The 27,197-nt window shown below is 39.2% G+C and overlaps 1 protein-coding gene and 2 non-coding genes across 4 annotated transcripts; 1 reads left to right on the top strand and 2 right to left on the bottom strand.

The window, feature by feature from the left end:
- Window positions 1-221: 221 nt before the first annotated feature.
- On the top strand, window positions 222-27,197 carry LOC119773815 (junction-mediating and -regulatory protein-like). 2 transcript variants are annotated; one of them, XM_038270981.1, is made up of 10 exons: window positions 222-1,440; window positions 9,783-9,956; window positions 17,046-17,196; window positions 17,688-17,857; window positions 17,940-18,105; window positions 18,681-18,850; window positions 18,992-19,075; window positions 19,755-19,850; window positions 19,936-20,473; window positions 25,272-27,197. In XM_038270981.1, exons 1-10 carry the CDS (start codon window positions 715-717, stop codon window positions 25,577-25,579), a joined length of 2,583 nt encoding a protein of 860 aa, XP_038126909.1. In that variant the 5' UTR covers window positions 222-714; the 3' UTR covers window positions 25,580-27,197. The 2 variants fall into 2 exon arrangements, with proteins under 2 accessions (XP_038126909.1, XP_038126908.1); XM_038270980.1 differs by having other exon boundaries at window positions 19,933-20,473.
- On the bottom strand, window positions 7,423-7,494 carry trnaq-uug. The gene has a single exon. It is a non-coding gene; the product is annotated as a tRNA-Gln (tRNA).
- Window positions 13,879-13,950, bottom strand: trnaq-cug. The gene has a single exon. It is a non-coding gene; the product is annotated as a tRNA-Gln (tRNA).

Raw genomic sequence — 27,197 nt, 5'->3', positions numbered from 1 at the left:
CTCTGGATACGTCGAGATTCAATTGTTGCGTTCAAATGCTTTCTAAACAAAATTCCTTTCGTATGTTCAAAATGTTTATTTCTGTTCAAATTCATATTTCATTGTAACAAAAACTAATATGATTGTTGTAAATACTCAATGCATAAAAAACATAATATTCTGGCTTATTATTCTATGTGAACGAGAATTCTTAACTTAAGTCCCATATTTCCGGAAGCATCTTAACGCAGCATCCTTCTGGTCTGTGCGCAAATAATAAGGAATAAAGTCGGACTTGCCGCTGCTGTCAGTTTGGAGAAGATGCTTTCCTCTCCTGCAGCACAGCGGGACAAACATCCCACCTATGCGTGTTTCTCCACCATGTAGCCTCCTGTTTTAGCTTCATGGTTATCGGGGAGGTCCGGAGCAGAGGGACGGAGGGTTAACGGGACGCAGCTCGGAGGCTGCTGCTGCGGACAGTGCGCTGGTCTGCTGGTAAACATATAATGCAAAGTGGAGCTAAAAACAAAGCTAAAGGAGGCGGAATTACAGAGTTAGAGGCAGGTGGGCCAGAAATGCAAGTGAAATACTGCCCGCCCTGCTGGAAGATATGCATCCCTGGAGAGGATAGGCTGATTCTGTTCCAAGATGTAATGATCACCGCCTGACTACGCCTCTGTTTCTGCAGTGTTTTAACCAGTTTTTATTTATTTTTGGTTTATTTTAGTGTCAGAAATGTCATTCACTATGGAGGATAATTTAGAGTCGGGGTGGGTAGCCGTCCGCCCCAATGCGTTTGAGGAAAAGGAGAAACATAAATTAGTTTTTATGGTCGCCTGGAATGATGTGGAGGGTAAATTTGCCATCACGTGCCACGATAGGACGGTTCAGAGAAGCTTTGGCAGGGACCCTCTGGAGCCCCATGGGGACAAAACAAGGTGGCCTGGAAGTCCCGTCAGGGAGAAAGTGTCCCGGAGTCCAAGCAAAGGATGCACCCCCCTAACAAAGGCGAGGAGAGCGCCTCCTGACGAGGAGCCAGAGGAGCAGCTGTCCCTCTGTTCACTGGATAGCCTGGAGCTTGAGGCGATGGACAGCCCGGCCAGAGAGCACTGCAGCTGGGCAGGGCTGTTCTCCTTCCAGGACCTGCGGGCCATCCACCTGCAGCTGTGCTCCGTCAACTCGGTGCTGGAGCCCTACCTGCCGGTGTTCCCGGAGGAGCCAGCCGGGATGTGGACGGTCCTGTTCGGCCCGCAGGAGGTGCCGGAGACAGAGATGGACGAGCTGTGCCGCGGCTTACAGGTGTACCTCGGTCACGCGCTCGATACCTGCGGGTGGAAGATCCTGTCCGGGGTTCTGTTCACCGAGAACGACGATCCGGATGAGTACTATGAGAGCCTGAGCGAGCTGAGGCAGTCCGGGTACGAAGAGGCTGTCAGCCGGGCAACGAAACACCTCCAGGAAGTACGTGATGGCTTTACAACATGCGCTGCAGGATTTATACCACTAAATAAGTTTCATTCATGGGCGTAGGTTTGCATAGGGACCATAGGGACATGTCCCTACCAAAATTTTGAACCGTCCTAATTGTCCCTACCAATAATTGGATGTGAGCAACATGTTTATAATTTACAGCAGTACTTGTTGCAGCAGTGGCTTCTTTTCCTCTCGCAGCTCCTCTGCCTGCTCTCTCCTGTCCCTTTCACGTAGCAGCGCATGGAACTGTGCTGCGCTGTTTAACTCCACTCTCATTGGTTGTTCTGCTTTAGGTCCCGCCTTCTCTCTCTCTGATAGGCTGTTTTCTAGTCCGTCTGTACTTGGAGCACAAAATTGAAAATTTATTCACACTAGAATGCCGCGGTTACTACAATTAATATTAGGCTGCAAAACTAGTCCCAATTAAAAAAAAAAAGGAATATCATGTGCACTACAAAACAAAAACCTTTTTTTTTCTTTTTTAAAACGAAATATTCTGAGTCAGCCAGGAGTTCTGACGACTGCTGGAAAAATTGGCAAATAAAGGCTGTAAGCCATCAACATTTCTGATTCTTAGCCACAGCCAATTAAGAAAGAAAATGTGAGGGTTTCCTTTTTACCGATATTTAGTTGCTATTACTGTTTTCATTTTTTGATTACTCTTTCAGGTATAATTATTAGCAGGTGTTATTTCTTTTATAGAGTAGCCTATAACAACAAGAAATGGTGCCTAAACATCTGCTATTTTTTGTTTAAAAAGCATAATTAGGGTTCCACATAATAATAATATTTTAATTGACTATTTATACTTCTAGAAATAGGATAAAGACAAGAACAAACAGAGGAAGAATATTAACATTGATTTTATCTTACATAGATTTCCACACAAGTAAATTAGTACTAACATTAATGTCTGGTAAAAATGCTTGAATCTGACTGTTTGTTTTGGATATTATTAAATTACAGATAAGATAGTGTTATATTGTCTTTTATAATTGATAAAAGTGATTTTATATTTTAATACACTTAGGCTCGTGCTCAGTGTTGTGTTTGTAGATGATGCTACTAAAAAAGAAAATATACATAAGGAGCTATTTAAACAGTCAGACAGTAAGCAATATAGGACGATGATAAAAGGTTGTGTTACATTTAATCCTTTACTATTAAAAATGTACTTATACATTATATGATTATAGGAAACACAGATATCCAGTAATAAAGATGCAGGGCAGCTTGTAGGTGAAGCAGCTGGCCCTTCAGTGCTTCAGGTGATGTCTAAATAAACCAGGTAATACTAAAATATTTCCTCTTGATGAGTTCTGGATGAAGAATATTGACAGACAAAAACATTTTTTTATCTTATATATTATATATATATGTTGTATTTTTAAAATGTTGGTATAATTACTGATCTAAGTGGGTTGCTCTGTCGGAGAAAGGCATATTTTACATTTTTATTATGTTTAAGAGTCTCTATTCTCCAGTTAATGATGAATCACTCACTAAATTAGTTGACGATTATTGAAATAATCAATTAATATGATTCATTTTTTCAGTCCCAGATAAAATACATGAAATGGGCTACACAGAGTAACTACAGCCCAGATGTTCCACTTTTATAGTGAAGTTAATATTTTAATGAATGTATTATTTTTGCTTGATACAGAGAGAGAATAGTAGGTAAAAATATAAGAGTGGGGTTTAACCCTGCACAATTCTATATCTTCAGAAGAAAATACTGTATTTACCTTCTCTCTTAGTCGTTCAAATGAAACCATATTCAAAGTGGAAAACAGTCCTAATTCCACATTGATCAGAGCCGGTGATACTTCAAACATTAATAAACAGCATCTAATGAGTGTAGTGCTTATACAATTTTTATTAATGTAGCAAAATGATGCTTTTCTCTTTTAACAATGAATTCCTCTTATCAGTACAGATGCTCACACCGTGCATAAAAAAGGACATGCATATTGCATAGCACCAATGACAACCGACTGATAGTGTCCCTACCAAAGTTCAAATCAAACCTACGCCCTTGGTTTCATTTATTCAGTTTTTGGAGAATTTGGATTCATTTTTCTTTGCAACTTTATTATGATTATTATTATTTTTATTATTGCAAAAAAGAACATACAGAGGCGTAGCTAGAAAACTTTTATAAGGGTGGCCAGGCAATAACCAATGTACACTGAGGGCCGGTAAAAAGTGGCTAGAACCTCAGGGTCAAGCCTAAGATGAGAATAACTATACTTTCCTAGAGCCTTTGCTAACAAATAGACGCATATATTTAAACATCTGTGCTTTCTGAATAAAAGGTAAAATGCTTTCAGGTTTGAGTTATGGGGCAAACATCTTTCCCATTGTCATTGCTTACCTACTTTTATCAACCATTCTGCATAAAATTGATATTTACAAGTACTTATATCTATATAAATCGATTATTTAATAAATTTTTATTAAAATAGTTATCTATGATTTCACTGAAGACTCCTAGGTGACTTGCAGAGACACATCATTTTCTCTTTACTCCATATAACACAAAATCTAGTTCTGAAAAAAGCATTAATTCTGTACTTATTATCTTTAATGTTAGTATATTGATGTGTATATTTAACCACAGTGTTTTTGTTGTCAAGAAATTGTGAATACATGAAAAAATAGTGAGTAATATATGAAAAATTAAAATGAATATTCCACTTGAGAGTATTACTGCTGCCACCATCTGTATTAGGGGGGGGGGGGATGGTAGGGGTGGCCAATGATTGGCTAAGGATGGCCATGGCCCCCAATCTAGCTCCGCCCCTGCATGAACAATATAGAACATTTATAATTACAAACATATAAAACAACAAAGGGCTTTACAGAACAGAGCTATTATTTTAAAAAGTCAAAATCAAATCTATGCTGTAGGGTTATAATTCTTTAAGGGCAGTTATAATTGCATGGCTTTAGCATTTGAACTAAATGTTAAGGATTCTATATAGATATTAATAGAAGATAATAAAACTTGGAAATTAGGTTTTTGTTGTAAATATTTGGAGGTGTGAATATGATTGATGATGAAAATATTCAGTTTTGACAAGTTCACATTTCTCCATTCCAAACAAAACATCCTTATCTGTTAAAGTAATGTTAAGATGAATAAGCTTTTCTTCGTTATTTTTATAAAAAGTACACATTAGGTCTGTGATTTGCATATCACCAGAATGACTAACAATTAGGAGGACCACTTATTTTGATGATCCACCCGGAAAAAGAACATCCCCCACCATCCCTTTAATAAAACTGATAAATTGATGTATAACAAATTAGAGTACTTTTTAAACTATTTTCAAAATAACGTTTAATGGATAAAAACAATCTTATCTCACTATGATAGAATTTTTTTTTTACTTCATTTTCAAATAGAAAAAAAAACAGAATTGTACATAAAATAAATTAAATGGATCCAAGGGAGCTATCAGTTACTCTCTCAGTGCATATCTTCATCAGATCTCTTTAGTGTAATGTCTTCAGCACAGGGGCTGTAATGGAGACAGTTCCATGGGGGCACTGGCCCTTGTTGGCCCCTGTCCAGAACCACCCATGTCTACCATTAAATTAACAGAAAGCAAGACATCAAGGGACCTGCAGTTACCTAGAGGCAAATGTCTCATCAGTTAGAAGAGAATTGAATTATTTTAGATGCAGACACTTAAATAAACTAATCATTTCTGCTCTCAACATGCCAAACTAGCAGATACTAGAAACTTGAAAATTGACATTTTCTGCTGTCAATTTTAATTAATTTACAATCTGATCATAAATGAACAATGAAGCCAAGATTAAAGTTTACATTTCTGTTCCATGATGATGAGTTTAATGTTCTCCAGTGGCCTCTACACTCACCATATCTCAGTGCATTGGAGCCTTTGTGTGATGTAGGCAGACAGAATAGACTCAGTGTGCTTTTTCAGCAATTGTAATAATTTAATCTTACCAGCAAAGGTCTGAATATGGTTTAACATTCTAACTGCTCTTCGAAATTGACATTAGTGGAATTCAAATGGAGAAAATGTAATGAAGATGTTTAAAGTCAGATTTCTAAGCGAGAGGAAGTTGTTTTTTATCAATGTAAATCCCTTTACTGTCCCACAATGGGGAAATTTGTTCTCTGATTTAATTAATCCCCTTGGGGAACAGTGGGCTGCCATTGTGTGATGCCTGGGGAGCAATCAATGGTTGAGGGTTTTGCTCAGGAACCCTCAATCTTTGAATCCAGTATGGCTGGTTTCCAACCCACCCTTTATTTTCAGCAAGTTGCCTTTCATTACCTTTCAAAAAGCCAATCTTTTGGCCTAGAGTTCCTTATCCATACAGCATAGTTAATTTTCATTTTTCCCCCTTATAATTTGTCCTAATTGATACCAACATTTCTTTAGAAAATTACCAAAGGTAGCCCAAGTACTTTCTGTTGTAGTTTTCTTCATGTTCTCTATCATAATTCCTTCAACACACAAACCCCAAAACCGATAATCCAGAACATTAAAACTCTTTAAAGTTAAGTCTGAAACTATAGGCTTGGTATGAGGTATTAGGGCTTAAAAGTGCTGCATTTACAATGCAACTCATTGAATAACTCAGCTGGACTGACAGTAAGGGAAGATTTAGTAAAAGTGGGTTGCATCTGTAAGCATGTGGGCTTTATTGTACTCTCAGCATGGCTGCTGCTGACTGCTTACACAGCTGACACAGTCAACAGCACACAGATACATACACACCACACACACAGATAGTATAAGTCCTTTTCACCTCTTAACAATAAGCTTTTAGAAATGATGTCCCGAGTCATCTTCGGTGATGGCACGTCTGTTGCCACAATTTCATTTAATGGTAGCATTTATAGTAATTGCAGTGTCCTTATCGAGATAATGGTGAACATGGTCAGCAATTATCCACATATAAAAGCGGCTGACAGGTAAAGCAAGTGACATTAATTATCTCTTGAAAGCTCTCAGATTTTATTTCATTAACTTTAATGGTGTCAGTGGTGGTGCCTCCTCAATAACTGTTGGCTACGATGGAGGATTTATCGAAGGAGCTAAACATTAGCGCAGAAGCCTTTCAGTCTAATAGTTTTCAAGAAAGTCAAACAAAATAAATCATCCAACTACTACAGGAAATATGCAAAAAGCTGGTCACTAAATATTACAAAAGGCATAATTTTTTAATGCAAATAAAGGAGTTTTTCATTGATTATTAAGAAGAGTTTAAATTGTTTTTATTATGCCTTTTTTCTAATAAAATAGTTGGAAAAACACAAATTTAACAGGAATTTACTTTCCAGGAGAATTCAAATAGTCTAAAGCCCGGACATTTTCTGTAGTGGGTGTTACTTTTAAGTAAAGTATAAATAGGTCATATTTAACATTGTATTGTGTCCCCCCTCCCGCACGACTTTTTATTGCTGAACAGTTTTTAGTCTAGGTTTTTTAAACCTATGCCCCATTTACTGTACCCCTCTGAATCCGATCTGTGCCAAGCTCGGTTCCTTATGATCATTTACACATCACGCTAACACGGTTCTTCGCCTCCTAGAGACGATCTATGGTACTACTGCTAGGATTGAAGGAGGGAATCAAGCAACTAAAAATGGCGGCACCTGTAACATTCAGGAAGTTACCTTTGGTTATAATTGTGATATCTTGTTGTTTTCTGGAGAGTCAGATGAAGAAGGCAACCTTTGTTGAATGTACTTGACTGAGTCGGCTTTTGGGAAGTGGATATGACAAAAAAAATGTGAAGATTTCAATGTTTAGAGTTCTTCTGTTTTATGGTGGTTGATAAGCAATTTACTGCTTGCATTGCCAGCAACTATTGGAAGCTGATTGCAATGAGATGACGCGGTCTGCTCATGCGCTCCTTGTTATAAGAGAGCTCCAAGACCCAAATGCCATAACCACTAGGTCATCACTCAGGAAAATGTGAAGGTTCCACCTAGATTTGAACTAAGATCACTGGATTCAAAGTCCAGAGTGCTAACCATTACACCATGGAACCCTGCTGTTAATTCAGGGTCGAAATTCTCCAAATCATTGCAGTAAAAGGAGGTGATCAGTCTTTGATGCATTAAGACTCCTCAGAAAACTCTTAAGCAGATCTTTTTCTAACAATCTTCCCAATCCGTAGAAAAAACCAAGCTTATTCAATCATTATTTTTTTGTGACTCATTGTCCTTTCAGAGGGTTTCAATGTCTTCTGACTAGCCAGCAGTCCTCCCTATTATCATGCAGGCCATAATCATGTTTTGGTTTCTCTGATATAATATTCAGGTTTCCTGCAAAACTCTAACATTTGATTGAAACATGAAACTATATAAATGTTTAATATGAGATTAAATGTTTTGAATTTAATGATTTAATATTGTTATTGTCAATACTACACCGACCAACGCCAAAGAGTACCGAGACATGTCTTGGTCTCAGTTGTTGTGGTCTTGACTATTATTTAACAGTTTTATTATATTTAAAATCATCTGGATGTAACACTAAAATGGAAGGTATAGTGAAGGGGATCTTATAGAAATTATTATCAATGTGGAAATATCCTCCAATAAATTTTCAAAGATGAATTAAATGATAAAGAATATACAGTTTTTTTTAACGAAATTCTTGTATATCAGTGGACTAAAGCCTTGCAGCAAATGAAGATGCTGTGTTCCTGACTCACGGTGCTTCAGACAGAGTCTGAACTCCAGGCCCGCTCAGGTTACATCCCAGCAGCAGCTGCTGATTGATTAGCTGCTCCTAATATAAACAGACAGTATATTTATGCACACTGACTCTCGTCTTGTCTGTCTAATCAATGGAGGAGGATTAATGCATTCTTGACTGGTAGAGCCAGAACAACGTGTCCTCAGAGAGATTGGGTCAGAGAGGCGTTTATGTTTCCGTTATTTGTTTTATAGTATTATAGATCTCCTTCAGTAAATAGCTTGTGTAGCTGTTGCTAAAGAATAGAGTATATACTCTATGCACATATGCTAATGTGCTCATGGAGGACAGGGTCTTCCTGTTCTACTTTTGGCACCAAAAAAAAAGAGGCTGTGAATTCATTGAGCATGAATCCACACGCAGTGCCTAGAATCTGTAAAATATAAAGAAAAACCAAGCGAGGATCAGTTTAAACACATCAGCAGTTGTTTCCCAGATTGTGATTTCAGGATAGACTGCATGCCGGATCTCTCTTTGCTCTTTATCGCAGCGTTTACAGAGCTCTTGTGTCTTCTATGACAGCGTCCTGTAGCTCATCCACAGACAGTTGCTGCTGGTTGTCTTGCTGCCTTTCACACACACACACAAACACACTGGGTTATTGATCCTCTCACTCCATTTGAGGGCCAAGTTAATGGCTTTTTTAGTGTTGCTGGTAGCCGGCCCGGTCGGCCTGTTCAGCCTTACTAATTCGTGTGAGCATTGATCTTTTTTTTTTCCAGCAGCTCCAGATATGACTTTGCTTATTGAGCCTTGGACTCTGGATTAAAAGACTTCTATTATTTATAGCTACAGAGCAGCTACACAGAGAGGTTAAAGTGTTTTTAATTAGAGCTGTCTGCCCTTATGCTATACTGTTTACATAGTTGCTTATTATTTACAAATGCATTTGGGCCTGTTTTTATAGTAAAGTGATATTAAATTAAGTGTTATTTTTAAGATGGGGAAAAAAGTGCTTCTTTCTGTTTTCTTTGGGTCAGTTTAGTGTAATGGTGTCTGTTACAATGACAGGCCCAGTGAATGCCGTTGTGGCCATGATGCTCATCAGCACCAGGAGAATGGAGCAAATCAGTCCTGGAATCACCTATCTGGCTTCCTATTTATTAGATTTTCCTAATATATTTAGGCCAAAGAGTTCATCAGAGACGTGTTCTCCCAGTGTTACCAGGACTACGGCTAAACAAGGAGAGGCTGTCTTAAATCAAGGCAACACAGAAAGGGTTGCTGTTTACTGCAGTTTAACCATGAAGGACAAATGTTGCTTAGATTTTTATTTCCTTAAATGTAGTATCTTTCTTTTTATTTACTTGTGTTTCACGTTTGCATGTAGTTTTTTTTGTTTGAATGTCTTTTTAATGAATCATTTTTTTTTTCTATTTTTGCTCCTTTGGTTTTAATGTAAAGCTCTTTGATGTACCCATAGTGTAAGTGGTGCTGAACAAACATATTTCCCATCCCAAATCTGGATACAGGACTCCCTGACAAGCTCTCATTCCTACCTAATGACAATGTCATAGAAATTAATAAGCAATATGGACAGAATAACTGATAAGTGAAATATGGCTTGTGCTGCAGCTGCTGGAGAAACACAAATCCATGGACAGCATGGTGGAGCTGCTGGAGCTTTATGAGGAGGAAGACCAGGCCTATGGAGGCCTGCTGGAAGCTTCTACACAGCTGTATCAGTACCTGCTGCAGCCCTTCAGAGACATGAGGGAACTAGCGATGCTACGCAGACAGCAGATAAAGGTAGGTTTTATTTTTTACTTACACAGCTTTTCTTCTTTTGGAAGTTGCAAACTTTTAAAACTATTTTGACCATTAACAACACTTTGTTTACACCATTCAAACAATATAAACAATTATTCACGTAAAAAAATGTGTCAGTTAAAAATCACTGTTAATCTAAAAACATGTGTCAGCTAAAAATCATTTAAATGAAGAGCTTCTTATAATGTAAATCTCCATCTAACAGTACATAAATTTTGTTAAACCCCCACAACTGCATAAAATCCTCCATATTCTGTGTGGCTCTGTTGAGGTGAAACTCCAGCCTTATTCTGGCTTTAACGTTGCACTTCCATGGAGCCACAGCATCAAGGTGAGGTTCCTCCTGCAGTCTGTCTCTGCGGGACAGATAAATGGCCATCTTCGCTTCACTGATAAAAAAATTTTGGGGGCCTTTGGCTTTGATCTTGTATTCTGGTAAACTCCTTCTATAAATAAACCATCCGAAAAAGACTAACACTTAATAAAAGGCTAAAACTTGCCTTTAGTCTTGTACGTTCCATAAAAACATGGAACACATTTCCAGACAGACCGCAGAAAGGACACTCGTTTAAAACACATACAGCAGATGAGACAATTTTCCAGTGAAACAAAAAAAAAACTTTTAAGTCTGTAATATGCCATCATAAAAGGCACAGACAGGTCTTTTTAAAGAGAAAAACATGTGTACCTTGGCCCGTTTGGACCTATGTCGAGTTATTTCATGACGTGTTGTGAATAGGAGCTATATAAATAAACGGGATGGAATTGAATTATACTGTGACTATACTTGGCTTTACCTTTCTCACCCCCCCATCCAAAATAGTTAGGTGAGCTATTTTCTATATTTATGCTGTTATATGTTTACGCTGCTGGAGGACAAAGGGAACACCTTTCATCATTCTGTTTCAGCCTCATCGTGTGTCCTAGTATACAGGGGGTAATGAGGGGCAATCAGCCTCTCATGACCACCTCCCGAACAGAAATCGCAAGGTCGGGAGAAAATCAAACATGTTTGAAATTCAGTCGGCCATCGTAAGGTGTTCATTGATAAATCCTGCTGTTGAAGCAGAGCTACGAGCCGATTTACCAGAACCTCGAGCACTGCGCATTTGCAAACAAGGGAGTTCTTCTTCTTCTGGATTGACAAGTCCGATCAGCGCAATCTCTCGGCGCTCAGTCCCACCTGTGGTTTTTGGACGTGCAGTGTGAGCAGGTAGATCGCATCAGAGCATCAGGCCGCACAGTCTGAGAACATGCATGTGAACTGTGAACTTTTAAAGGAATAGTACACCCAAAACATGATTAGCCTTCATTTTCTACTCACCCGCATGCTGAACAACACTCATTCACGCATTCAGCGTCTGCTCTGCCGATAATGCAAGCGTAGAAGAAATGTGCTGTTTACCTGTGCAAAGAAAGAAACAACGAAAGAAAAATGTCTGAGGACTTCAGTGTTGAGGAAGAGCATGAGTTCTTTGCCGAGCCGAATGCGCACTTTCATCTGGTTTGGTCTGCCGCGGTTTCCGTAGACTCGTGAACGCGCTTTTAGGAAATCCTATACACTACTGTTTATGCTCTAAAAACATTCTAAATGACTTCGTTTCGCGTAAATTATGGACGCTACCCACTCAGGACACTTGGAATACATTGGACGAGCAGTATGGAGGAATATTGACACGTTTTTTGTGGACTTTTATGGACCTTTCTGTCTTGGACACCATAGACCTCCATTATTTGAATGTCAGCAGACAGCAAGAAGCCTCCCAGATCTCCAAATGCATTTGAGATATCAAAAAAGTACTCCAGAGTGTTGTTCAGCATGGGGGTGAGTAGAAAATGAAGGCTAATCATGTTTTGGGTGTACTATTCCTTTAAACCCTGTGTTTTCGTCGTACAGTTTGAGCTGTAGCTGCTAGCAACGATTAAAAATATCACACATGGTATGTCACTAACTATCGGTGTATTTCCATTGGCTTTTTCTAATGCGCATTTTGAAGTATCTCATCAGAAAACTTGATGGAATTGGCAAAATGCAGAAAAAAAAACAAAATTCCCACAAATTCATAAAAACGTGTTTTATGCTTGCTTTAGGTGGTTTTTGACTTTAGCCAAAAAGGGTTAATGCGCAAAAAAGTAGATGGAAACACTTTCTAAACAGCTCTGGTGTAATTAACTTTTACCTCACATGACTGATCAGCTGTTTGTGCTGTCGGCTTCTTCCTGATGATACTGTATGTGTGTAAACATGGTTGGAAGCATCATCGCCATTACTAGCTGACATTTTAAGTTAACGTAAGAACAATTTGCCCAATAGCAAAAAACTATATTAAAATTTTGCTCCATTTCTGATCTGTGGTCCATGCTAGAGAGGAGCCTCTACTTCTTCTTTATTACAACCATCTGTGACAACGTGATATGCAATATGCTTTGTGGTGTTTGGTTAATTCACTTAATACCAAACGGAAACATGGCAAATTTGCATTTTCTGTTATCAAACTTTTAAAAGTTCCATTAAAATTAGCATTTCAGTTTGTTAGAGACACAGCCTGTATGTGCTCTCTTTCATTCTCTGACATGAGAAGTGGGTCTGAGCTCCTCTGCCTCGGTGTGTGTTTTCTTGGACGGGGCCGCCTGTGGAGCTAGTTACCAGATACCTTTTGTATCTCTACCTTTTTCTGTATCCAGTCAGCCTCAGCAGATGGCTGCTCATACTGAGCCTGGTTCTGCTGGAGATTTCTTCTGGTTAAAAGGGAGTTTTTCCTCTCCACTGTCACTACAAGCATGCTTGGTGTGAAGGATTGTTGTAGAGTCAACAACAATATGCAAGTGAAAATCGTTGCCACAAGCTCATCCAGGAGGACATGTCCTAAGAGTCAATGACTGGATGCAATCAACTTGTTTTCTTTAATAGAAACATTTAACCAATCTGACTGTATTTTCTCTGTAAAGTGTGTTGAGATGACATTTGTTTTGAATCTGTGCTATATAAACCAACTGAATTATACTGCAACATACATAGGTGGACCTTGTCAGCTGGGGCAAGTGATGTGTTTTATTTAAGAATTTAAGGTTAAGGGGGTGAACACTCACTTTTTATTAGGTAATTACAAAACCCACAAAAGACATAAGAAATATAGCTTAACCCCAATCTAATTTGTGTTAAAATCCCAGCAAAATATGTTTGTGGTTATAGTGTGACAAAATATGAAGCAGTTGTCATTTGTATTTCATTAAAAATCTTAAACAAGTAAAACCTTTGCAGCAATAATGCACTAGAGTTCTAGTAGTATCACAATACCATCAACAAACCCATTGATCCATAAGGTCCCCTGAGGCCCTTTCAGTTTGGTCCATTTTTGCGCTGCCTTAGAAAGAGTAACAGGATGTGGTACCTAGAGCTAGAGTGACATGTTGTCTGCTCAAACGGCTCTCAGTCTCAAAAACATAAATAAATCATGTGCTGTGTGATCCTATAGGCTTACAGCAGGTACAGCTTTATGCAGACTCAGTGGGATCGGCAGGAATCTAACTGAAATGAAAAGACGAAGAGCAGAGTTTAGCTTCCTGTCTAGATGTTTATGTTCTGAACACGAGTGCCTTAGAATGACAGCGTAGTTTTTTGGAGTTTTTTACTGCCAAATTTTTGCACCGTAACATTACATTTGTGTGAAGGATTTTTTTCACTTAAGAGGAAAATTCTCACAGCTTTCACTCAGCATTCTATAAGTTGGCTTCAGATGACAGTCTGCTGGGTGGTTTTTGCCCCAGAGGAAATGCTTCTTTAGTAGTCGGTTATTTCCATTGAGGAATGTTTGCTCTTCCTGTCTGTCTTTTGTTCCACTTTGTGTTTTCTTTTGTTACTCCAGTGAGATGCTTAAATAATCCCCCCCTCAAAATGTGAAGGTCCTACCGAGATTTGAACTCGGATCGCTGGATTCAGAGTCCAGAGTGCTAACCATTACACCATGGAACCCTATATGGGCGAGGGGATGTGTGAGCATGTCTCATATTCTCAGTGTATATCTATAGCCTGCAGAGTGTGATTATGGTTAGTTTTACTGTAGCACTTTTTTTTTCAGGTCAGTTTTTGCATTGGTATCACAACAAAATCTATGTATTTCTTTAATTTTATTTTACTATTTTGATTAGTATCTTCAGCAAATTTTGATTTATATCAGTCTTTTGTTTTCCAACTAGAATCAGATAAACTGTCAAATGAGTGAAAGATTAGAGGAATGGTAAGGAGGCCTTGGAGCTGACTCTTAATAAAAAATAATAATCAAAATACAATCAAGAAAAGGTTCAGTCTAAGCAACTGGACGTGAAGTTTTCTGAAAGACGTTTTGCGTCTCATCCAACAGGCTTCTTCAGTTGTAACTAGTGGTGGGGAGCACTGAGATTAATATACTGTAGGTGTAAGAAATAATTAAGGGGGACAAAAGGTGGCTCTGATCCTTCCTGTAGGATTGGCCACGAAGGACACTTGGGGGGTGTTAATGGTCGTTAAGGGGTTCTGATGGGTTGATGACTCCCTCATCAGAGTGGTTTCGGTCCCATCCCTCATTGAAGTGTGAGTCAAGCGAGGGCCAGTGAGAGATGAATCTTCTCTGTAATGTTTCTTACAGTGCTTTGTAAGTAGGTAAAATGTTCATTCTAAAACCACCTCCTCTGTTGAGAGATGGTTTTTCAAGGTTAACAAACATGGCTTCCTCAACCCCTCTCTCAAACCATCTTTCTTCCTTGGCCAGAATGTGGATGTTGTTGTTGTCCTCCAATGAGTGTCCTTTAGCCTTCAGGTGTAGCTGAATGGCTGAGTCCTGTCCTGGGGAAGGATTAAAAACATCCCAACACACATTCAAAAGGTTTAAATGTTTTGTAAAGGAATTAATAAATATTTTTGATATTTTTCTAATAAATTGTTACATGAACTATGTAGCAAATAACAAAGAGACAGTAGCAACGGGATACATGAAATAAAATTAAAACAATATAAAAGAAAAATAATGTAAGTACTAAAATACACTGTGTAAGCCGGAGGTCTTCAACAGGGGGTCTGCGACCCCTAGGGGATCCACAGAGGTACTGCATGGGTATCGCGAAAGTTTTGGTTGATTGGACTTTCTTTATATATTCCACCCAGCAATTTTTTCCATTAATTAAAACGTCTTTAAGTACGCATTAACATGAGTTCAGCACACTGAAATAAACAGATAAATAGAGGTAGAAGATCTTTGTTATCAATGCATACATTCAGCGACACACAGGAGCTCTTTCAACATGGGCACCGTTTTATTCACAACACCTGTCCCATCAACCAGGAATCAGAATCAGAAATACTTTAATAATCCCAGGGAAAAATTACTTTCGTTACATTACTCCATATGTAATAGAGTGACTATAGGACCAGTTTGATATAACATAATTTCATACAATATAATTAGGGGGTCCTCGCTCCATCTCACCATCAGTTGGGGGGTCTTTGGCCTGGAAAACGTTAAACAACCCTGGTGTAAGCTATAGTCAAGAATTGACTGTAATGTTAAACTACACTTGGCTATTTTAGGTGTAAAGTGCAAAAAACTTTAAATAACCAGAGATGATTGCGGCTTGTGGGTAAAAGTAATATCTTGGTCTAATGTTTGAATGATTTGTAGTGAGGCGAAGGAGGAGAGTGTTGAGGGTGCAAAGAGGTCATTGATCTTCATGTTGGCTTTCCGCTATATTCTGTTTGTGTAAATGTCTCTGAGGTGGGCTAGTGTGGTCATTACTGTATCTAACCCTCTGACAGCTTAATACCAAAACTACATCAACACTAGCTCCCATATTGGCTGCTAATTCTTTTTATTGCTTTGTGTAGTTTTTTTTTTTTAGTACTGTACACAGGTGCTTAATATCTAAAGTCTGTTCAACACATTTTTCAAAAGGCCAGAACAGAGGCACGGTTATAGAGGAAGTAGGACTCTAGGAATAAAGTCGGACTCAAAATTATACATTCAATTCATCTCAAAAATGCATAAAAATTAATCTGGAGAAGTAAGAAAAAAAAAGAAAAATGCACACAATTTCTTTTTCCACTGTTTTATGTTTAAATCTTATTCCCATCATTGATTGCTAACGTTTTACCTCTGAGGTTTCCATTCCTCAGGTGATGCAAACTCATCCAAAAATTAAAAACAGATTCAAATTGAGGTAAACTGGACCTGCAATTGTTAAACAATTCAAATGCTGTTTTATAGAACTGGTTTTCGATGAAATAAAGATACCTGCTCTCTTAAAGCTCTACATGTACTTTAAAGATTCTACATGTATTACAAGAGTTAGGGTTTTATTCTGCAGCTGGTAAAAATGGTAAACTCTGAAAATCAGAAGCTGGTTTCTGCTCTGTGCTGTTTTTTTTCTTTTGTTTTGTTTTTATAAATAAATAAGTGGAAATCTTTTTGCTTAGATATCTAAACTATGATTATTACCAGAAGAGCAGGCAGATTTTTTTTTAATGAAAAATGTTCTGCATATAGCTTTGAACACATTGAATTGTTCATCCTGGTAGCGTGACGTGATGAATAGAAACACGGCTACAGTTAATCAGGCAGAGCTCAGTTTGTAATGAGTCATTTACTAATGTCTTCCTCTAATTTAGTCATTTAATCTAATCTGCCTCTAAAAGCTCCACCTTCTTTCTTCCTCTCTTAATACGCTGATAACCATTGGGGGTAGGGGTTTGCCATCCCATATGGTTCAGTATATAAAACTGTTTACAGGGATTAACGTGACTCTTCAGGCCTTATCTCCCTTTAGTGTGTGCAGATGCACAGTTAGGATGTGTGTTCCCATGTCGATGCTATCAGTTGGGGGATCTCTCTCTTAGATTCCATCTCGAATTTGAGTAAAAGAAAAAAATATATTCTTAAAACTTCTTTGGAGGAAAATTTTGCCTCCTAAAGTCATTTTAATCTGTTTTAGTTAGCTGCCATTATGTTAAATGTTTTTTTGTGACATTATTTTTTTTAAATATGAGCACACTACATAGTTTAACTAAGAGTGTACTTAGTTTTAAACCTCTCTCATCAGATATCATTGGACAACGACTATTTGGGCCCCAGACGGATTGAGGCATTAAAGAAGGAGGATACTGACTGGCAGAAGAAAGCTCAAGAAGCCGTCCTCAACATCCAGGAGTTCACCGTAAAATACTTTGAGATCACTGCCAGAGCTCAGAAAGGTACTACTGTATATGCCGTAGCTGCTGTTCTCAATGTCCTGTGGGGGATTCATACACGTCCCATGTACTCTTGTAGTTGTACTCAGTGTTTAAATCTATCAAATAATGGGAGTTTGTAGTTTTTAAAACTTTTTTTTTTTAAGAAATGCATGCAGTGAAGAGAATAAAGTGGAGAATTATTGACTTTTTAGATCAATTATTTAATTTTCCATTGACATATTTTATATATTGTGTGACACCCTGTATTTAAATGTTCTGTGAGAAAGTGGCTCTGACTCAAAAAGAGAAAATAACTGTCTACTGTGACCAGTAGATGTCTCTCTTTTGTCATGGGAGAAACTATTAGAAGATATTCTGTTCTCCATAAATAAATGAGTTTTCTGCTCACTGCACTGATTTATGGCCTAGTTCACACAAGCGTCATCTCAAACTCAAATGTTTTATTTCTAACTTTAAATTATGTTTTTTTATTTTATCATTTTTTTGTGCAGGAGTTTACGAACGGATGAAAGTGGATCAGCGAAAATTTGGGAAATCTTCATGGACAGCTGCGGTGGAGCGCATGGAGAGGCTCCGATACTCTGTAGCCAAGGAAACCCTACAGCTTCAGAGAGCGCGGGAGATCTGTCTGGAGCAGAGGAAGCACACACTTCGAGAGGAGGTGAGGTACCGTCGTCTCTGAGAGGCAATAAAAACACTGCTGCATTGGTAAGGTCTAATGATGAATTCATACATTTCTTCAGATGCAGAGTCTGTGCAGCAGTGAGGACGCCATGGCCCTATTGGACCACTTGGAGACGCAGTACTATGAGCTCCAGCTCCAGCTGTATGACATACAGGCTGAGATCCTGCAATGTGAAGAGCTGCTTCTCACTGCACAGCTAGACAGCATTCGTAGACAGATGATGGGTAGGGTTATTGTTTGCTGTGTGTGAAGAAAAGTTTAAGGACTTGTTAAAACACGGACAGAAAGCTTGAACAAATCTATTTTATAAAAATCTTCTTTAGTAATATTTCCTTAATAGTTTGAACAAAAAATATATCTTTTTTAAATCCTTAGACACTGAATTATTTAATTTAAACGAACATTTTAAATCTTTGTCACGATGCCTGAGGAGTAGCTGAGGTTTGCTGTGGTGCTGATAATGATAATTAGGGGAGTAACAAAAAAAAATCACAATTTGATATGTAGTTGGGTTTAAATGTCAGCAGTGGTTCTTATAAGACACAAACTTTTTTTTTTTTTTACTTTGGTCAGTAAACAAAAAATAAAAAATTTCTAAATTTTAAAAAAGTGTAAGGCATGGAGATTTAGATCCAATTTTTATTGTAAATAATAAAGTATAAGCAGCTGCAGACAATAAATAGTCCATCGAGTGAAAAAGTGCTGAGATTATAATTGATATTTCAGTTTAAAATATCTTTCTAAGCTCCTTTTGGCTCTCATCTGACAGCATGGCTTTTGTGTATATGTGTGTTTTCAGAGCGTCAGGACGAGGTGGTTTATTACGACACCTTTGAAAGTGCTGATGACATTACGCAGGATGATACCGGAGAGAAGGAAGAGCTGCGCAGACTTCAGATCAGTGCTCGACAGCTTGAAGTCAGAAGGGGGCGCATCAGTAACAAACGCTCCTATCTGCTCAACAAAAGGGTGTGTGTTTGATAAACTCTTTACTTTTTAGCCATCGAGTAAGAAATGCGTCATCCATTTAATTTAGATTCCACCAATGAACTGTTATCCAAAGTCGATGATTTATTTGATGTGGATTTGTTTCTTGGCTTCTTCCTGCAGGAGATATGTGTGTCTAACCACTCTCAGAAGCAGCAGAGACCTCACACCGTCCTTAAGGGATCACTGTCCCACCGTATCTTACAGGTGGGACTCTCTTGTAATCATTAAAGCTTTTAAAACAAACATATCAGCCAGCTGCTAAGAGTTCTCTTAGAAGTGTTTAGTATCTATAGTAACACATTGGAAATACGATCTAGAATACTAAAAAATGTCTTAAATTAACTGTATTTACCCTTAATTTGAATAGGTAAATGAGATAGTTTGCAAATGGAATTAGTATTTTTACTCTTAAAATAAGAGATTCAGATAAAATGCACTTGAAATAAGACATTGTAATTGTGTTTTCTTATTTTAAGTGTAAGTTGTCTTGTTGCATTGGCAAAATGTCTTTTTAAACCTCCTCAATCCAAGAACAAATGCACTTATTAAAAAAAAAAAAAAAGACTTATCTAGATTTTTTTCCCAGTGCATTGAAAAAGCAAATATAAACACATTAGCAATCAGAAGATAAATAGAAACGATTTAAGGAACACATTAACTCAGCTTAGTAGGTTTGTTCACTGACAGGTGAAGGTGAAATTAGGGATACTTTCCCCCATGCTGGGAAAGTGATTGGAGGCAGGAACCCATAGATACTCTTCACAAGTAGATACCCCACGGTAAAAGGAACCGTGGGCATAATAAGAGTGGGGTTTTTCTGTCTTAAAACATATTTTCTACATTATCAGTGGTTCTTATTTATCTAATCCTTAACATGTTCCAGTTTGGAAATGAAGAGGAGGAAGATGAGGATCTGAAGAACAGCAGAGTAAGTCAGGAGAGGCAGAGGACTCTGGAGAGGCTGCGCTCCTTCAAACAGGTACAAAACCTTTTTTTTTTACTGGATGCTTTGTGACATATTTAGTTTTATTGTTGACTTTTCGCTGTGCGGCTCTTCTTAGCAGTACCCAGGTCAGGTGTTTCTGAAATCCACTCGTCTCCGAGTGTCTCACAGCAGAAGGAGGGAGCGAAGCAGAGGCCTAGATGTCGGCAGCGTTAGTGAGAGGGAGGAGTGCGTGGACTCGGTGAGCGTTCAGACTCTGGACCAGCCGCTGTGCCTGAGCACCAGCGTGCAGACGGACCCCAGCGCCACCCTCACCACTCAGCCCGTCGCTACTCTTATGGCAACCGTTCCTCCCCTGCCCGTCAGCAGCCCTGCAGATTCCTCCTGCTCTCCCTGCTCCCTCTCCTCTCTGTTGGCATCGCCCATCTCCCCTCCTCCACCCCCTCCTCCACCGCCTCCTCCACCATCAAAGGAGGAGTTCTCTCCATGCAGCAGCGTGGGCCAATACAGGAGAAAAGCTGAAGGGAGGAGTGCAGAAGAGGAGCTTATGCTCTCACCTCTCGGTCCATTCATCCCTCGCTTTTTTGACAGCAGCCAGCTGGTGAGCGCACGCAAGAAACTGAGGAAGACTCCAGAGTTTGATTCCAACAGCAGAAGAGGTAATTAGTAATAGTAAGATCAACGTCTGAAAACCTTAAATGTTTACCTAAGCATTACTATCGGTCAGAACTCATTGGCTAATTGTTGAGCTTTATGTACCGTATTTTCACGACCACAAGGCGCACCGTACTAAAAGGCGCAGTCTCAGTTATGTGTCACATTTCTGTATTTAACACACACATGAGGCGCACCGGACTATAGGGCGCGTTTTTTATATACAGGTACATGTCCTCTACTACCTTTAAATACCTCTACTGCGTATTTAAAAATACAGCGGGGGCAAAACTGAGTATGACTGTGCTTTATTCATGTATTTATTAAAAAGTATTAATCAAACCTGGGTGCTGGCCGTGAGACAGACACATCGCAGATAACACAGCGCTGTGATCACTCCTAAATTAACTTAAAATCCTGAAACCTGCCGACGGAATATGTTCGCCTTTATGGGTGCCTGCAGTTTAAATTATTTAGATGAAAAACACCTGCCATCCACCGCGTGAACCCGGAGGCTGCCCAGCCTAGAGGCTGCTGATGAAAGGATTTCTCCTGTCGGCGCACCGCTGGTATGTGGGGGTCTGAGCGCCTCCGACAGAAATAGATAATCTGGATGAACTGACTGCAATTATTAAGTTTTCAGGTGGACTTTCTCACTTAAAAACATATTAAAACTACTTTATTCCCACTGATCACAGCAAATATAGCTGCAAGATTTAGATTATTTAGATGAAAAACACCTGCCAGCCACCGCGGTGAAGAGGAGGAGACCCGCCCAGAGGCTGCTGTTGAATTAAGTTTTCAGGTAGAAAAATAGAGCGGGAGCAAAACTGAGTATGATTGTGCTTTATTCATGTATTTATTACAAAGTATTAATCAAACCCATCAAAGTCATCATCTGTTTCTGAATAAAACAGCTGCGCTAAACCAGAAATGCCAATTTCCCATCTTCGCTGTCAGTCACTTTCCGTGCAGCGCGGCTCCTCAGAAATAATGCCGGCTTTTGCAAAAGCTTGTACAACAGAGCCAGCAGACACGTTAGTCCATCTACAATCCATCCGCAAACAGTGGCGTAACTTGCCCGGCGCTGCGTTCCACTTATCCTGAAACTGTGGTCTCTGTCGGCCATCCATCGCTCCCACGCCGCTCGCAGCCTTACTTTGAACGGCCGCTTCACACTGATGTCGAGCGGTTGAAGCTCCTTTGTCAGACCCCCGGGATAACGGCGAGCACAGTATCCATTTGATTCATCTTTTTTTTCACATCGGCTGTGAGATGGGCACGCAGCGATGGTGATGCGTGGAAAAAAGCACCTGGTCTCCTCACATAGGCTACACCTCCCTCAGCTACGCTTTCATCATCTCCTCATCCATCCAGCCCTTTCCATTTGCGTTAATATCATATGTCATCAGAGCGCTGTGTCTGTCTCGCTGTCAGCTCCCAGATCAGCTTCTCTGATTGGTTGATGGGGCGCGTCCAGCAGCAAAACTTCAATTTTTCCATCTCGAGCAGCAGCAGCGCGTTGGCGGTGCGTCAGATGCTTAAACGCTCCTGCTGCTCAAAACGCACTGCGGGACCTTTTGCTGCACCTATACGCGCGTCAACCATTGACTTTGCATGTAAACTCGCTGCTTCTGCTGCACCTGCTGGGTCCGGTTCACACCGATGTCGAGTGGTTGAACAGCGAGCACAGCGTTAATTTGTTTCCCCATGTTTTTCACATCAGCTGTGAGATGGGCACGCATGGAGTTACATATTAACAGCGATGGTGATGAGTGGAAAAAAAAAAACACCTGGTCTCCTTACATTCAGCCACTCTTTCATCATCTCCTCCCTCAATGAGGGGGTCTCAAAAGTCGCAGTTACAACACACATAAGGCGCACCGCACCATAGGGCGCACTGCACATTTTGAGGGAAAAAAAAGACGTTTAAGTGCGCCTTATAGTCGTGAAAATACGGTAAATCTTTGGGCGTCTTTAATACCTACAGTATAAAATGTGACAATCTAACACCATTCAATAGTTTTTTTTCTTGAGCAATCATTAATCAATTATATTAGGAGAAAATACAATTTTCTTTTGTATCTCATATTTACAAACGGTGCCGCTAACAGCACACTTTGGGTCTGATCTTTTGAAAGTTTTGCAAGCTTTAAAACACATTTCTAAGAGATTTACATTTGCAATTCATCAGGCGGCGTGTGCAAACTTGTTCCTTCATCAACATGCAGATTGTCTTCTAATGACATAAGAACACAGATGTATTACTGGTAATAATCACCTCGCACAAAAGCAATATTTTTAAAGCTAAAACTCATCTGCAAACCCAGTTTTTTTTGTTTGTTTTTTAGCAGGTTTGTAAGTCAAATGCAAACCTTCTTCAGTCATTGTGGCCACTAAAGAGGCATTGGCGTAATGACAAAGGAGAGAGAGTCTTTGAACATATAAACATATTTGGACCAGAAATAACATTAGTAGAATGAAATTAATAAAGAGAAAAAAAAACATCTGGAGGTGCATATATCCAGTGTTGGGAAAGTTCTCTTTCTACGTGAACTAGTTCAAAGTTCAGTTCACACATTTTAAAATGAACTAGTTCAGTTCATAGTTCATAATTCAAAACCAAAAAATGAACTAGTTCATAGTTCTTTTTTTTTTTTTTCATATATTGCTCAATTACTCCATAGCCTACTGTAGAACCACAGACAGCAATTATTTTATCAGTTGTAACTCTGAAACTGTGCATCAGATTTCATCTTCATATCCAGTTTTGAATCCTTCTCCAACCAGGGTTTACATTAGCATTGAGGGGACAGCATTTCCCCATTGTTGCTTTAACGCTTTGTTGCTGTCCATTCACTTCACACTAGTAGCAGCAGCAGCTTTCACCCCTACAGTATATTCTCAAAAACATCAGGAAAAATGTGCTGCTTGAATGGTCTTTTTTATGAGGAATTATTAAAAGAAAAATAGGAAAGTAGTCTTTAAGGTGCAAATGTTTTTTTTTTATTTTAATAATTTTTTCCATTTGAAATTCCATTTCAATACATACTAAAAAGGAATACTGGAATCCTGGAAAATTATACCAGGCAGGTTTAACAAACAAGTTACATGGATAGTAAAACCCTCAAGAACAGGGGTCTTCTATGTTTTCCAGACCAAGGACCCCCAAACTGATGGCGAGATGGAGCGGGGACCCCCTAACTATATATATTGTATGAAATTGTGTCCTATAGTCACTCTATTACAGGTGGAGTAATGTAAAGAAATTAATTTCTCCCTGGGATTATTAAAGTTTTTCTGATTCTGATTCCTGGTTGTTGTGAATGAAACGGTGCCCAGCTTGAAAGAGCTCCTGTGTGTCGCTGAATGTGTGCATTGATGACTGAAAGACATCTTTTGTCTCCATTTATCTGTTTACTACAGTGTGTTGATTTCATGTTAATGAGTATTTAAAGACATTTCAATTAGTGGGGGAAAAAATTGCAGGGGGGGAATATAAAAATATCAACTAACCATGCAGACCCTCATGCAGTACCTCCGTAGACCCCCTAGGGGTCGCGGATCCCCTGTTGAAGACCTCCGCTCAAGAAGATTTTACTAACACAAACTGAGGGACCAGGCTGAGGTAGGAATTTAAGGTTACTGAAGTGCGGATTTTTTTACTGAAAGCCGGCGGGCAAACTTGTTGCCATCATCCTCACCGACCACCTGGTCAAAAAACTGTTTTAAGTGATCATACTGCTGCTTTTTCGCCTCCATGCTGTTGTGGCTTCCACGCTGCATTTTGTTTTGATGACGCACGCGGCTGTAGGCTACGACGCTGGTAGCTGGTGTTGCCAGATTGGGTGTTTTTCCCGCTACATATTAAGGCCTGTTTACGGTGTGATTTAGCTGGGGTTTCGCCTGGAGGGCTCTATAGAAATCTGGCAACCTATTGAACGGAGCTGAACTGAGAGAGCGTGCCGTTCACAGACACCAGAATGAACGCGTTCACAATAACGTTCATCAGGGAGTAATGCAGTACGTTCAGTTCACGTTCGCCCAAAATATGAACGAGTTCATGAACTTTCGTTCAATGAACGCGTTCAGGCACAACAATGCATATATCTTACTCATTGCAGGAGGGATTTTTTTTCTGCCCTTAATGTTATCAAACTGGCTCTGCATGAATAATGTTTTATTGTTGTAGTATGGGCCTACCTTGTTTCACTGCGTTTTGGGTCAAGCTGCTGCTGAGAGGAATTAGTGGAGATAAATCCAGCTGTTTGGGGCGTAATCTGCTGTAAATCTGACTGCAGGGTCAATCAGCAGACAAAGACACCTTTTTCATGTTTTATGATATTTTAATATTTTATATTTAACTTTTACTTAGTGTGCAGTTTAATTTTAATATGCAATTAGGCGCCGCTTCGGAATCTGAAGAGCGGACCCTTTGTGTTTTTAGATAAGGAGTTGTTATCTTTGAAATTGTTGCACTCTCTTACAGCCTGGATAAATTACAGACATGTCTGTACAAAATATACACCTCTTTAAAAGAGCTCCTGATATCTGTGCTTCCTATGACTTAATTCTTTAAATACTTCTTCACTTGGTTACTGTTTACACACCAATGAGTATTGATACAAAAATACCTGGTAGCTATAAGAAGTGGTGTGTTTAGTTATTGGGGGGAAAAAAATTGTGTTTCTCACCAACTGACCTGTGGTAAGTTCCAGTTTAGCTTAAAATCCCTTGAATTTGGGGACTAGTGCAGCTCTGCTAAGTACAGTAATCAGTGTCTGCTCTGCTTTCTGCACTCAGGGAGCTCACCTATGGATGAAGTCCTTGCTTCCCTAAAGAGAGGTAGCTTCCACCTGAAAAAGGTCGACCAGCGCTCCCTGGCTCCTACCAAGGGCGACGATGACCCAAACAGCATCCTGGCTCAAATACGCAAAGGAGTCAAGCTCAGACGCGTCCCCTGTAAGGACAGAAAAGACCAGAGAGAGCTCTCTGCCTCTACCGATCCCCTGACAAGGAGCATTCACGAGGCGCTGCGTCGGATAAAGGAGGCCTCGCCAGAGTCTGACTCAGATGATGATGCACTGACGGCCCCCGATTGGGAAAACTAGGGTTCACACTGACACCACACAGACTGTTCTGCACGCTGTACTGTAAACACACACGTTTGCTCATTACCTGGTTATTAAGCCCAGAGTCGCAGCAGTTAGCACCAAATGATCCAGAGGCCTATGATCAGCTTCACTATGTTTTTTTTTTTTAGCAACATTCAGCACCATGATGGAGACTTTCTTCTTTCTATCCATTTTTCTGTCTAGACACACTGAAAGAATGCCATTTTTTTCTTTTCATTTTACATTTTTATCACTTTTACTGTCAAAGGTGTGCACTTTAGATTTATCAAAAATGCTCTGATGTCCAGTCGAACTGACGCACTGTGTATGTTTAGTTTGTCTAGCTGAGAGCGGTTAGTGGGCTTTATGAAAGGCAGACAGTGAGTGCAGCAAAACGTTAAGAGTGTTTAGGGTAATCTGGGGGGTTTATTGGAGATTTGAAAAATTAATACACGATTACACAAAAACTCTGACTGGGATTTCCGGATTTACTGTCCAGATTGTGAACTATAACACCATCAAACATTGCTGCCTTTCTTGTTTTTGTTTTTACACTCTAAAAAAGCGGGGTGAAAAATCTTTTCATTTCTCTTTTTTTGCTAATCCAGTCCGGAGCCAAATGTGGTCCAATCCAGCCTGGTTTGATTTAACACAACAGGGTTGGGTTAAGGGTTTGACATGGTGTACAGGGATAGGTTTCAACTTTAAGTTGGTTTTAGGTGACTGATATGCAATGTTAGGGCTACCAAAGGGAAGGTGAAAGATAAGCCATAACCGGGATTATTTAACAATGAAAACCCTGGAGAAAAATGCTTTATCCATGTTCTATAACCTCCTAAACCTTGAAAACATCATGACCTTCTACAAAGGCAGATTGAACACACAACTTCCCCAAAGAGGAAAAAAAAATCTTATACTCTACTTAAATACTTTATTGACAATCAATTAAATTTGTAAACAACACTATACTCTCTCTCTATATATATATTATAATAAGATAAAATATTGGCTGCATCCTTATAGTTAGCATTAGCTTCCCCGCTATTCGCCCAGGTAAAAGGTAAAAAATATCTTAACATAAACTAATTTATTGTAATTGGTCCCTAAGTCAGTCTTGTGGATCAAAAAATAGACATGGCTTATTGGGTTTGGAGTCCTCAGGCTCTCTGGAACAATTTTATTCAGCACCAAAAAAAAAATAAATAAACAAAGTATATTTATATGAAAAATACACAGGATGTTAGACATGGGCGGTTCAAGGTGGGGGCCAGTGCCCCCATAGAACAGGTCCTAGCCCCTGATACGGCCCCTGTAATGAAAACACAAACTGCAAAAATGTAAATGTAAGTCAGTATTTCTTCCTAGGTGCATATTATCTTAATTCAAGCAGATATGATTAGAAGATTTATGTTTAAAGAAAGAAAACAACTATCTTATTTGAATTTTACAGAATTTATATTGTTCTAAGAGCCAAAATCCAATTTCCTTTCTGAAATTAGAGGCAAATACACAGATTTTAAATTTTTTCTATTAGTTTTTGCTGTATAATAGTAAATCAGTTTCTTATGACGATATGTGTTGACAGACGAGGCTGTAACTGCTTCGCCTTTACAAT

This window comes from Cyprinodon tularosa, unplaced genomic scaffold (genome assembly GCF_016077235.1).
Source record: "Cyprinodon tularosa strain WSP-4 unplaced genomic scaffold, ASM1607723v1 ctg785, whole genome shotgun sequence".
NCBI lineage: Eukaryota > Metazoa > Chordata > Actinopteri > Cyprinodontiformes > Cyprinodontidae > Cyprinodon > Cyprinodon tularosa.
This window is presented reverse-complemented; position numbering and strand designations above follow the sequence as displayed.

Coding starts and splice junctions, on each gene's coding strand:
- LOC119773815 (XM_038270980.1), top strand. CDS start 715: ATGTCATTCACTATGGAGGATAATTTAGAGTCGGGGTGGGTAGCCGTC. Junction 17,197..17,687: donor CACTGCCAGAGCTCAGAAAG/GTACTACTGTAT, acceptor TTTTTTGTGCAG/GAGTTTACGAACGGATGAAA. Junction 19,851..19,932: donor GGCTGCGCTCCTTCAAACAG/GTACAAAACCTT, acceptor GGCTCTTCTTAG/CAGTACCCAGGTCAGGTGTT.